The sequence below is a fragment of the Bubalus bubalis genome, chromosome 19 (genome assembly GCF_019923935.1).
Source record: "Bubalus bubalis isolate 160015118507 breed Murrah chromosome 19, NDDB_SH_1, whole genome shotgun sequence".
NCBI classification, from domain to species: domain Eukaryota; kingdom Metazoa; phylum Chordata; class Mammalia; order Artiodactyla; family Bovidae; genus Bubalus; species Bubalus bubalis.
Window position 1 is genome coordinate 5,575,461 of NC_059175.1, and position 17,656 is coordinate 5,593,116.

The 17,656-nt window shown below is 43.6% G+C and overlaps 1 protein-coding gene across 1 annotated transcript in view; it reads left to right on the plus strand.

The window, feature by feature from the left end:
- Window positions 1-17,656, plus strand: part of NSG2 (neuronal vesicle trafficking associated 2) — a 70,558-nt gene that overhangs the window by 18,016 nt on the left and 34,886 nt on the right. The window contains exon 3 of the mRNA XM_006055392.3: window positions 1,497-1,580. Coding sequence (XP_006055454.1) covers window positions 1,497-1,580 — 84 coding nt within the window. The remainder of the gene's footprint in view (window positions 1-1,496; window positions 1,581-17,656) is intronic.

Consider the following 17,656-nt stretch of genomic DNA (forward strand, 5'->3'; position numbering starts at 1 on the left):
TTAGTTTAAGGAAGCCAGGGATCACTTTTTATTGTTTGGAGGAGCAGAATTGAAAGAGGGTGGGCCACAGCAACAGAATTTACATCTGCAAATGAATTCTGTGTGTCAGGGAGGGAGCGGTGTTTTGCATGGGCTGGGACCCAGCTCCTCCTAACCAACAGATTTAAGTGCCACACAGGAGATGTTCAATCATGGACGTTCCTCCCCTGCCCCTTCCTTTGTGGGCTGTGTTTTGTCCACAGTATACCTCAGAGACCTTCACGAGCATTCTTCATAGAATTCTTGCAGGAGTCCATACACTTGACTGTCATTTCTAGAAAAACTCAGGGTGAAAGTTTTCAGTGAAAATTCAGTTAATTTAAGCTCTAAGAAGAAGACCGATCATAGTTAGAAGATTGCTTCCTTTGAGCTGTGTTACCTTGGATATGTGACTTGGCAGCTCTCTGCTTCAGTTTCCCTTTCAGGAGAATGGAAATAGTAGTGGTTTGTGGATAAAGTATATGGAGAGCTTGATCTAGCCCTGGCACATAATAAATTATTCCAAAAATTTTGCCCATGATCATCTCATTTAACCCTCAAAACAATCTTGTTAAATAGGGGTTATTATTATGATCATTGTCCTTACTTTACAGGTGAGACCCCAAGGCTCAGACAGCTCCTGTGCCCCCCATGACACTGTGGCACTCAGCAATAGTTATTGATTATCTGTCAAGTTTCTTTTTTTCTTCCACTTTGCCTACACAGTGGGATGAAGTTCCATAAATGTCTTGGCAGGTTGACAGCTTATCTTGAAAAGATATTAGCCGCCTCTGCAAAATATTCAGACTTCAGAAAAATAAGATGATACAATAGATTCAATAGACCTTTATATTTTGCTTTGTGGAAGTCTCCAAATTAAATTGGAATTAAGTATATGTGCAAAACTTTAGCTACAAGATGTTCATCATAACTTGCTTAGATAATCCAAACCGTGGAAACACCCTACATGTTCAACGGTCAATACTGCTTAGAATAATTGTAGTCACACATACAATGAAATATTAAAGGACATCAAAAGGCAAACTGAAATCATATATTTGTCTACATGGAAAAAAATGTTAGTGTAGTGTTGTGTGATAAAATGAAGTGCCAGTCCATTTCACAAAAATATATTTGTATAAATAGCTAATACGTAAATACAATATAATACATCTGCTGCTGCTGCTGCTAAGTCGCTTGTCATGTCTGACTCTGTGCGACCCCAGAGACGGCAGCCCACTATATGTGCATGTAAAAACATCTGAAAAGGTGTGACCAGAATTGTCACCTATGGTTGTCTCTGTTGGAATGGGAAAATATTATGGGTAATTTTAATTTTTAATTTTCTTGTGTGTGTTTGAGGAAGTGTATGTTTTCTGATCTTTATGCAATATATAGTTAATTCTAGTTACTAAAAAAAAAGGAAGAGAAAACTCTTCCAAGTATTTATGTGTGCTAACACTGGTTGATCATTTTAGGTGATTGTGAAGACAAGAACAGAATATCAGCCTGAACAGAAGAACAAAGGGAAGTTCCGGGTGCCGAAAATCGCCGAATTTACGGTCAGTGTCTTGATGGTGTGATAGAAAGACTGCATATGAGTCACTGAGTCTAGTCAAATAACAAAACTCTGCCTCTTGAGGATGAATTAGCCTTTCTCTGGCCCCGAAATGTTTAGACAATTTGATAATTGTTAAATGTGTCTCATTTCTTCTTTTACATCCGGTCCCTGTCTCTCTGCCTTTCCATCACAGTCTCCAGGAAATGTGATGGAAATGTGTAAAGAAACTCAAATTGTAGACAGTGGCTGATTGCAACAAATACGAAAACAACAAAGGTAGAGAAAAGTTGACTGAGTGGTAAAAACTAGATGATTGAATTTCTATTTCTTGGTGGAGGGGTCACTAGGAGAACTGAGGAGTATATATCACTGTGATGAATTGCATGAAGGAGCCATGAAACCTGCTCTGCAAAGATGTGTGGAGGAATCTCAGGAAAGTACCATGGGGAAGTCACTTAGGACTTAGGGCCCTGAGGCTGGAGGGGAATTGGACCCAACACTGAATAGGCATAAGGGCAGTGAATCTGGGCTCTGGGAGAGGTGTGGGGAGGAGGCAGGAGAAATAGGCAGAGTGCAGACAATCCTAGGCCTCATATGCTGTATGGAGGAATTTGGGTTTTTATGAAGACACCCTAGAAGGACTTCAGGTAAAGGAAGGACATGATTACAGCTGGTTTTTGGAAAAAGCAGACTGGCTTTTACCTGACTAACAGAGTGTAGTGGGCAAGAGGGAACATGCGGAGACTGCTGGGCTACTGCATTTGTCCACGTTCAAACACCAGTAGTGGCTTTGAGAAGGGTGGTGAGTGGATTAGAGACCTAAGAGATATTTTGGAGGCAAAATCTGCCATGGAGGCAGTAGAATAGGTGGTTCTGTAGAAGGATGCTGGAGCAATCTGGCAGGGTTTGCGCTTTTGTTTCTGCCTCATACCAGCCGTAAGGCCACAAGCAAGTCAGTTGTTGTTTAGTTGCTAAGTCATGCCCGACTCTTTGCAGCCCCATAGACTGTAGCCCACCAGGTTCCTCTGTCCATGGAATTTCCCAGGCAGGAATACTGGAGTGGGCAGCCATTTCCTTCTCCAGGGGATCTTCCTGACCCAGGGATCAAATCCACGTCTCCTGCATCTCCTGCATTGGCAGGTGAATAATCTTTACCACTGAGCCACTTGGGAAGCACAAGCAAGTCAGTAAACCTCACTTATCAAAGGGAAATACCAGAAGGTTACTGTGAGGATGACGTACAGAATACATGCAAAGCAGAAGAAGTATATGACTAATAGCAGCTATTTCGTGTCAACTGTGGCTCAGGGGCTTTGGACGTGAAAACAGTCCTTGGTTGCTTGTCTGGGGATTGGAGTATGTGTGTGGGTGCATATGCTGGTCTGCTTCTGTCCCTGTGTTTTTCCCTGTTCGATCTACATTAGAGCAGCTGGGTGTGTGAGCCTGGGAGGGAGCATGGCACCTCTGTGTACATCCCCCAGCATGTGGGACTTCGCTAGATGTTGACCCCTTCTTAGAGGGCAAGGATTGCTTTTATTTCTGACTGTGGCTTTAGTGTCTGGCACACAGCATGGGCCCAGTGAACTTGGACCTGGCCTGAACTGCGTGCAGGTACCTACCTGCAAGAGCCAGCAGGTAGCCATGAGGGGAGGGTGGGAGTGTCTTGGTACACAGTGTGTGGGGACCAGGCCAGGGAGTGAAGCTGACCTGTCCTCCTAGCAGCAGAGATCATCAGAAATATGTCCAGATTCATGAGCACAAATGTTTACTGCAGTGTTATTGATAAACTCAAAGCATTGGAAACAATGCTAGGTTTTCAGCAACTTTCTCATGATTCCATATGTAAGACCACATGCATAGGATGGAGTAGTTCAACAATTTTTTAAGAACCACTTTTGCGGGGTGAGTAGTTTACTCTGAATTACGGGCTCGTGAGATATTTTCTTCTTTCTTTTACTTTCCCAGTTCTACAAGAGCATGACTTGCTACAATAATCAGAAAAAAATTAGACGCATTTAAAAATTTTGCTCGTTTTACCAAATAGAGTGTTACAGTTTTTGACGGAATTAATCCTTATTTAGCAATCATTTAAAATGATGGTTATGAAGACATGTGATAATTTGGGCAGATACTTATTATAGAGGAGGTTGAGTGAAAAAAGCAGAGATTAAAATTGTATGTTTTCTATGATTGGAACTATGAAAAAACCACAAGCACACAGAGGAAAGAAATGTCTCAGAATGTCGTCTGTGGCTGTGTCTTCAGCAGCGGCGCTGGGACCACGTTGTTTCATTTTTGTTTCCTCTTTGTTGGCAACTTCTGGTGATGTGGCTGTTTTATCATATGGTAAACATCATATCATATCATGAGGCCCATGGGTCCCTGAGAGGCTGATATAGTCCCGTTTTTTTTTTTTTTTTCAAGAGGAACTTAAGCTCAGAGCAGCAATGCAACCTGCTCCCCCACTAGCAAGTGGCCGGGACTGTCTGTTCATCCACGCAGCCTGCCATAGGTAACCATGGGTTAGAACAGAAGTGAGTCAGCCAAGAAAAAATGAGTAGTTCATCAGGGATCAGGGCCTGTGGAAGCCCGCCCCCTAGCCCCCCACAACTTGACTCATTTGGTCCTGGGGGTGGGAAAAAAAGGGTGCTGGGATTCGGGGTCAGACCTTTTCAGCACTGGTGTGGGTGGAGAGCCCTGCCACTTGGAACAAAATGGAAGGAATGGAGCAAATTTGTTTGCTTTTGTAAAGCTGCAAGCATCCATTTGACCAGCTTTTCACTTCCTTAACGAGAGCTTCCCCTGGCCACATGGAGGATGTTTCTACTGGGGTGATGGTTGATGCTGCAGTCTAAGGAGGAGGCTGGTGGTGACTGAGAGGAGTCTGAGGGTCTGAGCGTCAGCTGCAGGGGCACTCAGGCATCCAGGTGGGCTGTTACGGAGGTGAACTTGCAGGACTTGTTCCTGGTTGGAGAATCAGAGGCTCCATCAGGAGCTTCTGGGTGCTTGGCTTGGCTGACTGGATAGGAGATGGGGGACTGGACAGTGGGGAGCACATTGAGTGGAGGGTGTGCAGGTACCATGGGAGAGGTGAGTCGGGGAGGAGGCAGTCTGGCCACCCTTGAATGTAACTGGTCTGGAGCTCAGGATGGAAATTGAGGCTAGGGAACTGGAGCTTGAAGTCAGAAAATTCCCAGTTCATTTCAGAGAGTATAAGGCTGATAAACAATGGCCGGGCGCCCCCTCCAGGATATCACCCACGGCAGAAGTAACCATGGGGATGACAAAGAGGCATCTGACCCTTAGTCCCAGTACCTTTGAGGAGGTGGAACAGCTTGTGACTTCACAGCTCAAATCTGACCTGGGGAGATCAGCTCATAGCAATTGTACTTTGAGAGAGAATGAGAGGAGAGAGCAGGGAGGGAGAGATGAATGGAGAAAGATTGAAAGAATCGCCTGGATTTTTTTTTTTTTTTTTTTTAACACGAAGGCTCTTGCAGTCATTGCCAAGGGTCACAGACTTGCGAGAATGTTCATCAGGCTTCTTTGAGAAGATGGGAGCATGTAGAGAGAAGCCCCACCTTCTTTCTTAGTCCTGGGAGCTGGAGTTTCTTCTGAAGCTGATTTTGCTGTGAAAGGAGCTGTTTGTCCCCAGGCTCACCTGAGAGAAGAAACTTGAGTCTTGCATTTGGAAGCTGTGCTAACCTGAGGAGAGGTATTCTAGGGAACACCTGTACTTTGGGACTAGATTCACCAGGCAACTCAGGTCATGTCCCTGTCACCTCTTAGCTTCATGACCTTGGGAATTCTCTTCACCTCTCTGAGCTCTTGATTCCTCATCAATTAACTGAGACACAGTCTTGAGATAGCCCGAAGTGTAAGTTCTTGGAGCACTCTAGTTCTCAGTGAATGATCATTTTATTCTCTTCCTGTTTGGATCCCTTTCCTTCATCCTGGGTTCTTAAGTTTCCTGCCTAATTAGCTGGATTTTGACAATTGGTTGAGACAGACCTGGTCCTCCCTTTCCTGGCTTTTCCTCCTGGGAAAGTGACTGGATAAACCTGGAGGAACTGTTCTGCTGCTGGTGCTAAGTCGCTTTAGTCATGTCCGACTCTGTGCGACCCCAGAGACGGCAGCCCACCAGGCTCCCCCGTCCCTGGGATTCTCCAGGCAAGAACACTGGAGTGGGTTGCCATTTCCTCCTCCAATGCATGAAAGTGCAAAGTGAAAGTGAAGTCGCTCAGTCGTTTCCGACTCCCAGCGACCCCATGGACTGCAGCCTACCAGGCTCCTCCGTCCATGGGATTTGCCAGGCAAGAGTACTGGAGTGGGTTGCCATTGCCTTCTCTGGGAGGAACTGTTCTAAGAGTAGCCAATTCAATGTCAGAACCCATGGGCTGCCTCTGGCTCTCTACAGTGACCTCGGGAGCCATCTCTTTGCCTCTTGGGGAATGCAGGCAGTATTTTTTGGTAAGCTACTTCTCAACACATCAGTTATAACATGAATAATCCTAGTACTTGTTAAAAATGCCTTTATATCCACTTTTCAGGTTGATGACAACCTTATGTACTACTATTCTTATTCTTATCAGTACCACTTTTATTATTATATTATCACCACTCTTATTATTACCTCCATTTTATGGTTGAGGAAACTGATGCTCAAAGAAGTGAAGTGTCTGGCAAGGCCACGCAGCAAGGACATTTAAGGACAAATAAGAACCCAGAACTATGGCTCCATAACCCATTTTCTCTGCTATACCTTGATGACACCCTGCCCAGCTGTGGCTTGCCTGACTTCCTCCCTTTCTGCCCTTTCTCCCCTTTTGTTTTTGTCTTTATCAAATTTGCACTGGGCTGCACTAGATGTGTTGCTGGGAGACACGCAGACGTGCAAGACTGAAGCCTCGCTCTGGAGGAGCTTGCAAATGTGTGGTTTAGACAAGAAGATGCCAACCAACTTCTTGTCTGTGTCCTTGTAGGGTCACCTCCTCTGAGATGCCTCCCCTGATCTTCCGAGTCTGATGCTTCGTCTGAGCTCTGCAGGTCATAAGGGGGTCATGCATACTACTGTGCTGCGCTATTCTGGTACCTTCAGCCTCTGGTCCCTGGAGGGTAGGGTGGCAGTGGCCCACTCATGTGTTCTCAGTTCTCGGAAGAGGGTATAGTATAGAGTGCGTGTCCGGTGTGTTACAGCTTGAGCCCCACCCAGTCTTGGGACTGCCTCAGCATCCATCCCTGATAATACATCCTGAGTCAGGATTCAGAAAACCTGCCTCTGGTGGCTATGACCTGGGTAAACTCAGACTGGAGGGTGTCCAGGTATGTGGGGAAAGATCCTGAGGGTGCCTGCAGACCAGACCCTCAGCACAGTCAGTGGGGAGAATGTGGAATGCAAGGGACACATCAGTGCCAAGGGGCCAGACCTCATCATTCCTGTCAGGCAGATGGACACATTAGCATAAAACTGGTGGGGGAGAATTAGAAGTGAGAAGCTAGCAGTTTTTAAAGGGTTGGTGACTGTGGCCTGTTGCTAAAAACAAGCAGCAACAGCACACCAATAAAACAAAAAGAAACAGATACCCAGTTGAAGCCTCGGGACTAATATTACAGGATATTGACTTAGTGTTCCATCCATTTGTCGGTCCACTCAACGTCTGAGGCTTGTGCTCTGCTTTTGACCTGACCTGTGGTTGGCACTATGTAAGATAGCCCACTGAATGACCCCAGCACACCAGGCTGGTGAGATTGTCACCCTGGTTGCAGGTGAAGCAAACGGGCTCACAGAGGCTAGGCATTTTCCCGAGTTCCATGCCCGGGAAGCTGTGGAGCCAGGCTGTACTTACAGGCCTTAAGCAGGGGCCTTGGCTGAGTGTAAGGGGTGAGGGAAGCTGCCTCCAGGGGAAGGGGGGCCTGGCTACCAGAGAATCACAGCCAGGGGCTGCTGCTGAGCCCATCGAGCTGCCAGTCACCTCTTTCCTTCTTCTCTTCCTCTTCTGGCCAAAGGTTGGGGATGTTCACATTCTGTCTCAGGCCACAACTCTTCTCACCTTCCCCCCAGTACTACACGGTGGAATGCCAGAACCAGTCTCCCCAGGAGGGTGGCCGTGTCTAACAGTCGGCAGAGTCCAGACCACTCTCCCGCCTGCAAGTCTGTGGTCACCACGCTTTCTGCTCTGGTCTCTGTCCCACTCATCATCTGCTGGCCCAGCCTCCTTCCAGCTCCCTCTGCCTCCTTTCTCAGCCCCCTCCTGCCCATTCTCCTCTCTCCCCAAAGGAAGACTCTTCCTAATGCATGTATGGGTGCATACATACATGATACATTTGCTGTCCTTCTAACCATCCCACAGCTTCCACAGGTGCCCTGCTCATCTGCCTCCTCCCACAGGTGTCCTCACCTGCCCAAAGTCCTGGTCCTTTCCTCGTAACGTACGTCGTATGCCTCCCCGTCTTTGTTCATGCTGTCTCTTCCAACCAAACTGCCTTACCCGCCTCCGCCATTGGGCAAACTCCCTTCTCACCCCTCAGCACCCAACTCAAATGGCCCTGCCTGTGAAGGCTTGCCTGCCCACCTATGTGCAATCTGTCCTTACCCCTTGGGATTCCCGCACCTGCTGTATAACCTTCCAGTGACACAGTGTTGGCATCAACTTTACCTGCTGTGTCTCCCACTATCTTCATCTTTGCACCCCAAAAGCCTAGTGAATGCTTGGCCACCCTAGGCACCAAATTATATCTTTAATAAATGAGCAGGTAAATGAACAAACAAACAAAAAATCCATGGTTGATGGAAGAACTCCATGCTGATAAACACCAGAGCTCTGGCTGACTCACTTTCAATATATTTATTTAAAATTGGGGCCATATCTTTGCTTCTAAGCTTCTTGCTGATGATACATCCTCATAGATGTCCTCTTCCTGATATCACATTCCCCGGGAGGTGAGACCTCTTTTATAGCTTTGTCATTTGCTTCTTCCAGTTTTTCATCAGAATCCCAGAGGCTGCCTTCCATTGACGGGATTCTAATATTTGCTGACAGCAGCAAATGGAGATACGCGATTTTACTTTATTATCTGTTGTCTTGGTTTTTATTGCTCTCTTATTTTTTTTAATTTTGAGAAACACTTTAGGTAAGTTATTAAAAACACTGCCTGCTGGGTTAGGAGCAGAGTCATTATCTGGCATGAAGAGAATTTGCATGTGAGTGCTTGGTGGGAAAAAAAAAGGCTGCAACAGTATTTGATGTTCATTATGGCACTTCTGGCTAGGGCTTTATTGAAAATCAGAACAAAGATGCAAGCCTATGTTTATGGCTGGGTGCTTTCTCTTGGCCTCATGAAATTGTACTATTGGAGTAACCTTGAGAAACATGCATTATTGAGAATTGAAAAGCGAATGTGGCTTAATTTTTTTTTTTTTAACAAAACATTTCCCTGGGAGAGAAAACGTCTGTGGTGCTGTCTCAGGCGAAATGTGCGCAGGGTGTGAGGCACATGCGAGCCCTGGACGATTTGGTGGCAGCTCCATTCCAGAGCCTGATGCCTGGGCTGCTGTTATTGCCAGGTTGTCATTCTCATTGATTCAAACACTGGCACATAAATGCTGTAATAAAGCAAGTTACTTGTTAGTAAGTTTGGTATAGAAGACTCCTAGAATTTAGTGAATATTCTTATTTCCTGTGGGACTCCTGAGGGAGTTGGCCGATTTAAAGTCTGCACACCAGTTGTTAAACTGTTAGAAGTATGTAAGCAAGCTTTGGGGGAATATTTATACCATGGAAAGGAGCAAACACTAAATCATGCATCACCCTCCTTTCCGAGCCCAGGGCAGTTAACCAGCACGCTTGTGTGAAGAGCAGTACAGAAAAGGGGAAATCCGTGGGTTGGAGATTTGGCACTGTGGGTTTATACGAATGACAGCAAGTCATTTCATGTCTCTGAACCTGCATTTCCCAAGCTGTAAAATAAGACAATGCTGTCTGCACCATAGGCCTGGCCTGAGGACAAAATGAGACAACATAAGCCCCACAGAAGCTTCGGAAATGTGCATCTCCTCCTGTTTCATTTCTGGAAAGTTGGTCACGCAATGGATGGAATGCTCCCTCCTAGGGCGGGCCTCAGTGGGGAGCCACAGCCGGCTGCATCTCACTAGGCCCTCCGTCTCAACACCGTGGCTCAGCTCTTTCTCCTCGCCCACCCTTTCCACCAGGCCAGCTTTTGGCCTTCCAGTTCCATCCCACCTTCGCCTTTCCACCTTTGTGTGGTTAGGACAACCGTCAGATCTTGCTTGAGAAATCCCTGGCGGCCCCCACGTCCTGTGGGCAACAGCGTGAGCTTTCAGCTGGCACTGCAGGCTTCCCAGAGGTGGCCCCTGCTGCTTGTCCCTCTGCATTCCCTCTTCTCAGTGCTTCAGGCCTCTCTCAGTTCTACAAAACCACCTCTCCTTTCACCTCTCCTGGTCTTTGCCCATGCGGTTTCCTCTGGCTCGACTGCCTACATTTTCTGCCTTGTGACTCAGACCAGGTCTCACCTCCTTCTGAAACTTACCCTTGATTCCCCAAGTCACTTTCTCATCTGGAGTCCCAGAGTCCCAGCCTTTCCTGCACCCATCACTCCCCTGAGATGGCACATTGACTTCACCTAGAGTTCCCGTGATACCTGGTTGGATTGCTGAAAGTAGTGAAGGGCTTCATAAAGTTTTCTCACGTCCCCTGCTGGGGTAATAAAAGGAAGATAGATGTTCATGGAAAGTGAAACAAGATTTAAAAAATTATTATATTTACTTAATTGATTTCATTGAGCTCTTATTATGTGCTGTGTAGTTTGCTAGTCATTTTCCATTTTATCTTTAACTCATGAAGTAGGCACTGTTTTTGACGTACAGGTAAGGAAACTGAGGATCAGAGAGGTTAGTCAAGACGCTCAACGTCACACAGCTAATAAGGTACAGAGTCAGGCTTTCTGGCTCAGAGGGGTATGTTTGTCTATGATGTGCATATATGTTTGTGAGTGTGCCCTTTTGTCTGTATCAGCTTCCAAATCAGGAAACCCTGCACATATGGGGAATTGGCTAAATTAAACTAAACTGAAAAGTGGTTTACTATGCTAAAATTTTGCTGCCTATCCCTGTTATTTGCCAAGCATTAGGCCAATTTTTCTTTGGCTCTCTTTTTTTCTTCTCTTTAAATACCCTGTTTGGCCAAATCCTGAAAGCATTGATCCAAAAGAAAAAAGAGAAGCAAGCATTTCCCAAGGGAGAAATGCTATTTTCCTCATGGCTTGCCATGTGTCTTGCCTCCTGGTCCCCTCACACAGTAGGAGGGTTAATCTCCTTGACTTTCTCACTCTCTGGGCCTCTGCTGCTGCAATGCATGATTATTTTAAATGGGACTTAAAAAAAATTATGATATTTAAGCTCCTGGAACTGTCAGAGGAAGACAGGTCCTAACAAAGTGATTGTCTGCACAGCTTTGCCGTGTCACCTCCATGTTCTATAATTATAAGAAACTAGTCGTCATAGCAACTGCCGCAGAGGCCTGCCTTCCTCCTGGAGATGCTGGCAAGCTCCTCAGCTCTGTGATCCGAACAATTGCGGGGGAGTTTGTTTCTCTGAAGGGATTCAGCTCTCTCTTGGGCAGTAATCGTGAACCCATTCTAAGTCTCTACAACCTGAGCTCAGTTTCACTATACAGTCTGACAGACTTGAGTTCAAATGCCAGTTTGAGAACTCACTAGCTGTGTGAGCATGTCACCTTACTTCCCTGAGCCTCAGTTTCCTCTTTAGGAATATGAGTAAGCTTGCCAATGCCCACTTCTGAGGGTTGTTGTAATAACTGTGTTTAGGGTGTGCCAGGCAAAATGCCTGGCACACAGACACTTGAATATATATATTGGACATCTTCCCCTTCACCTCTTCACTGCTAACAAATGAAAAAAGAAAAATACTGAATTAGAGAAGTATGGATGTTTTCATAATCTTTTTTATTATTATTAATTTTGTTAGCATTTGTATCTAGGAAAACAAGTAAATAGAAATTCTAGGCTGAATAATTTATATCAAGGAGAGAGAGTTGAAAAGAGAGGAGAGAGGAAAAACAAATTAATATTCAGCTAGATGAAACTAAATTTGCTTTATTTTTTTCTTTTTTCTTTTACTTTGGAGCATAGTTGATTAACAATATTGTTTTAGTTTCAGGTGTACAGCAAAGTGATATATCTATTCTTTTTCAAATTCTTTTATCTAAAAAGAAATGACACAAATGAACTTACTTACAAAAACAGAAAGAAACTCACAGACTTAGAAAATGAACTTATGGTTGCTGGGGAGGAAGGGATAGTTAGGGAGTTTGGGAAGGTCATGTACACACTGCTGTATTCAAAATGGACAACCAGCAAGGACCTATTATTGTAGATCCTTGTCAGTTACCTTATTTTAAATACAGCAGTGTGTGCATGTCAATCCCTCACTTCCAGTCTAGCCCTAGCCCCACTCCTTCCCTACTGGTAACCATTAAGTTCCTTCTCTAAGTCTGTGAGTCTGCTTTGTAAATAAGTTCATTTCTGTCGTGTGTGTGTGTGTGTGTGTGTGTGTGTGTGTTTTAAGATTCCATATATAAGTGATATCATATATTTGTCTTTCTGTGTCTGACTTCACTTAGTATGATAATCTTTAGGCCCATCCATGTGAAACTGATATTTAGAATTCCTCCAACACTTTAAAAACAATTGCATTTCTCTGAGGCTAAGAAAAAAGATATCTGATCTCTAAAAAAATATTCTAAGCTGAGTAAGGAAACCTGGTTTCTAGTCTTAGTCTCTGAGCTTCAGTTTTCTCATCTGTAGAATGAGGGAGTTGAGTGGGAGGGTCCCCAAGGGTGCTTCTGTCTGAGATGTTCTAAGGCAGCACTTTCCATCAGGGATGACTTTGTTCCCCAGGAGACATTTTTGGTCGTCACCAGTCTGTATGGGTGTTTGCATGTATCTGTGCTACTGGTCTCCAATCCAGTGGGTTAAGTAAGGCCAGAGATGCTGTTAAATATCCTATGATGAACAGGACAGCTCCCCACAATGAAGCATTAACCTACCTAAAATATCAATAGTGCTGAGGCTGAGGAAAACTTGGCCCAGGATTTATCACTATATTTATTGGTCTGAAAATGGGCATTATGCCCCTATCAACCTACCATGACATATTAGATTTGTTGAATATTCAATTTCTTATCCTAGCTGTCTCCTAGAGATTTGAAGCCCTAGAAAAATTAGTAAAGGTAAAAACAAGACCTCTCAAGGTCCTAAGGGACTTGATAAAATACGAGATAGTCACAGAAAGTGGGCAAAATGAATTCTTTTGAATTTTATTTTCCCTTGGTACTGCATAACTCTTAATGGATCAAAGGTGATTGTTCACAGGCAAAGTAAAATGTACACGATGCAATTTTAAATCCATAAATAGCTTTATTATCTTTATAGGTAGGACAAAAATAAGTCATGTATATATTTCAACTGCATCCCTCATTTTCCAGCTTGTCTTTAATTTTGACATTCCAAGCCCTAGCCAGTGTTTGTCTCTTCTGAGAGTCTTTTTGTGACCACCTTTCCCCACTGCTTAAAGCCCTTCCGGGGCTTCCCCTGGCCCTCAGGGTAAAACCTAAACTCCTAAGTCTACTGTCCCTGGTCCTCAGAACCTCTTTCTCATCTCTTCAGCCTCCTCTCCTTTCTCACTGCGCACCCCTCACACCAACCTAAATTACTCATGGAATGCTGGACGCACTCTGCCCTATCCTGCGTCCACTCCCCCAAACAGCTGTTTCTTCCGCCCTGAATGCTTTCTTCCCTGCCGTGGTCTAGCACGCACCTTTTCATCGCACAGGCTGGCTCACGCATCCCCTTCCGGGTGAACGCTGTTCTAACAGCCCCTGCTCGCGCCCGCACTGTCAGCTGTGGTCCTGCCCCTGCTGCTCGCGCCCACACTGTCAGCTGTGGTCCTGCCCCTGTTGCTCGCGCCCGCACTGTCAGCTGTGGTCCTGCCCCTGTTGCTCGCGCCCGCACTGTCAGCTGTGGTCCTGCCCCTGTTGCTCGCGCCCGCACTGTCAGCTGTGGTCCTGCCCCTGTTGCTCGCGCCCACACTGTCAGCTGTGGTCCTGCCCCTGTTGCTCGCGCCCGCACTGTCAGCTGTGGTCCTGCCCCTGTTGCTCGCGCCCGCACTGTCAGCTGTGGTCCTGCCCCTGTTGCTCGCGCCCACACTGTCAGCTGTGGTCCTGCCCCTGTTGCTCGCGCCCGCACTGTCAGCTGTGGTCCTGCCCCTGTTGCTCGCGCCCGCACTGTCAGCTGTGGTCCTGCCCCTGTCTTCCCCAGGACCTCACTCATGGGGAGTTTGTCAGCTCAACCTCCTCCTTGCAGTGGTTTTCTTGCATGTGTTTTCTCTGGCCCTATGAAAGCCTGGGCTCTTGAGGACAGGCACTACCCTTGGTTCACTTCTGAATCCTCTCCTATGACTATCGACCCTGGGACCTTAGGGGTCAGTAACTTTTAAAATATGCGTAAGAATTGGATGAAGGTACTCAACGGTACAAACTTCCATTTATAAAAAGATAAATACTAGGGGTGTAATGTACAACATGATAAATATAATTAATGTTGCGGTATGTTACATATGAAAGTTGGTAAGAGAGTAAATCCTAAGAGTATTCATCACAAGGAGAAACTTTTTCTTTTATTTTGTATTCATATGGGATGATGGGTGTTGACTAAATTTATTGTAGCAGTCATTTCATAAGGTATGTAAGTCAAATGATTATGCTGTACACCTGAAACGTATTCAATGCTATATGTCAATTATATTTCAATAAAACTGGGAGAAATAAATAAAGCAAAAGTTTTGGAGATTTTGTGTAGGAAATGCCCATTGAAGAGCACTCAGATGGCTGGGTAGAGAAAACTTTACACAGATAAGAAGTTGACGATAACTAAAATCTGCTTTAAACTGTAAAAAAAGTAATACATATAGTACATGCACAAAATTCCAACAGTATAGAAAGACAAAAACTGAAAAAATATCTCCCCTTCTCTCCATAATCCTTTTCATCCAAACTATTCATTGTCCATGTCTGTGCTATCCAGATTGGAAGCTTCTAGCCACAGGTGGCTATATATATTTAAATTAATAAAAATAAACTAGAATTCAAAATTGAATTCCTGAGTCATGCAAGCCACATTTCAAGTGCTCGATAATCACATGAGCCTAGCAGCTACTATACTGGACAGATTTACAGGGCATCACCATATTGCAGAAAGCTCTGTTGACTAGCCCAGGAACATCGCCTTGTGTTTCTATCCAGAGGCATTTTTGACACATCAGCATATACATATATATGCATATGCACATTTGATATTCTTTTTCTCAAATGAGACCATTTTATATACATTCTTCTGTACCTTGCTTTTTTTTTTTCTCTCTTAATAATGTATCTCAGATATCTTTCCACATCAGCACATTGGGCTCCTTTTTTATTCTTGTTAATGACTGTAGACTGAGGATTTTTGCAGTCTTTCTCTATCAGTCCCCTATTGTTTCAGCTTTCAGTCTTTTGCTGCATAGAGCTCTGTTTCAGTACGTTTCCTAGTATGTGTGTTTTTACACACACACACACCTTTCATATATTTCTACAAGTATATTTGTAAGGTATGAGAATCTGTATTGTCAAAGCTTCCAGAGTTAATGTGAGTCTTCAATTTTAATAAATTTTGCCAAATTACCTTCTAAAAAGTTCCCAAGAATCTATACATCCTCCTTTGTGCCTACAAATGTGTTTTCCCCCACATTTCCAGCTTCTGTTTTAATTAAGTTTAACAGTTTCACTGGAAGAGTGGATATATTTCCTTGGGATAAACAGTAATGGAAAAGAATATGAAAATAATGTCTATATGTGTATAATGGAGTCACTTTGCTGTACAACAGAGATGGGCACAACATTGTAAATCGACTGTACTTTGAAAATTAAAAAATTAAATTAAATTTTAAAGAAAGTTTCATCAATCTGATGGGTAGAAAAAGGCTCTTCACCTTTGCTTCGGTCTGTATGTCTTTCATTGCTGGTGAGAGCGCGCCTCTTCCCGCATACCGATTGACTGTTTAATGCTTCCTTCCTGGAACACACCCTGCTTGATCAGGCCACTTGCTGTTCCTTCCTAGTGATTTGCATGGCCTCTTCCAGAAGCTGAGAACTTAGTCATTCTCACTTATTTAGTATTTTCTCAGTTGTCCTTTGCCTTTTTGTTTTGTTTATGGTACAACTTCTTTCTTCAGCCTGCAGTATTTCTTTCTTTTGCTTTAATTCAAATTAATCACAGACTCCCGATTATGGGTACATTTGACACTATAAAAATTAAAGCCTTCTCTCATCATAAACTCATGTTTTCTTCTGCTACTTTTGTGATTTTGTGTTAATGTTTGGATTCATCTGGAATTTGTGAACAGTAGAGTGGGAGTCCAGTTTTACTTCTTTTTGAACGGCAGTTTGACAGTTGATCTATGATTATTCCTTCGTCCTTCCTCTGTTTGACTTGACATGCCACATTTTTTAGATATTGCACATGCATTTGAGTTTACTTCTCTGCACTTTTCTTCCATGTATCTGACAATTATTTGCTATCAATAACTGAGACAATGCCAAACTGTTTCAATTAATAGTTTTATAATACTTCTTATAATACTTCTTAAAAATCTGTGTATTAAAAATCTATATTCTTCTACTTTTTAAGAACTCTCAATCCATTCTTGCACACTTACTTTTCCAGATACATATTAATGTATCTTTAGGTCCAAAAACTCTTGTTAACTTTCAAATTTGGGTTACATGAATTCAAAGATTAACTTGAAGAGGACTACATCTTTATTTAGTCTAAAAAAATTTGTATTGGATTATAGTTGACTTACAATGTTGTGTTGCTTTCTGTGGTACAACAAAGTAGATCAGTTATACATATACATATACCCACTCTTTTTAAGATTCTGTTTCCATATAGGTCATTACAGAGTATGGAGTAGAGCTCCCCGTGCTATATGCTGCTGCTGCTGCTAAGTCACTTCAGCCGTGTCCGACTCTGTGCGACCCCATAGACGGCAGCCCATCAGGCTCCCCCGTCCCTGGGATTCTCCAGGCAAGAACACTGGAGTGGGTGGCCATTTCCTTCTCCAAGGCATGAAAGTGAAAAGTGAAAGTGAAGTCGCTCAGTCGTGTCTGACTCTGGTGACCCCATGGACTGCAGCCTACTGGGCTCCTCCGTCCATGGGATTTTCTAGGCAAAAGTACCCCCATGCTATATAGTAGGTCCTTATTAGTTATCTACATATAGTAGTACATATTTGTCAATCCCAAATTCCCAATTTATCCCTCCCCTCACTTTCACCCCTGGTAACCATGATTATTTTCTACATCTATAATTCTATTTCTGTTTTGTACAATTTTTTGGACTCTATGCATAAGAGATATCAAATAAGATTTAATTTTGCATTTGTTAAAATCTCATTTTGAGGTTCTCAGTTAAACTTTAAAATCATCTTTACAGTTCTTATTAAATTTATTCCAAAGTATTTTACCTAATTTTTGTTGGTATCCTAAAAGGCCCTTTTCTGCCATTATATTTGCTAACTTAATTTTTATTAAGTTATTACTTATACTTAATAAAGATACTTTGAATTTTGTACTTTTATTTGCCACCACACAGTTACCAATTTCTCTTATTGTTTCTAGTAGTTTTTCTAAAAATTCGATTCTTTGTCTTTTCTACATATATAATTGTATCTTCTGTCCATAATACTAATATTGCTTCCCTTTTGGTATATTTAGTTTTCTTATGTTATTTCCTCCTTGAAATTATTAGGCTCCTAATGTCATTTTTGCACGGGTCAGTACTTTAGATCTACTGTTTCTAGCATCTCACCATGTAAATTTTGATGATTTTTTCCCCCCTCAAAAGCTCTTTCTGCATTTATGGAGATGATCATATGGTTCATTTTCTTCAACCTGGTAAATTATACTGACAGACCTTTGAATATTAATTCACTCTTACATTTCC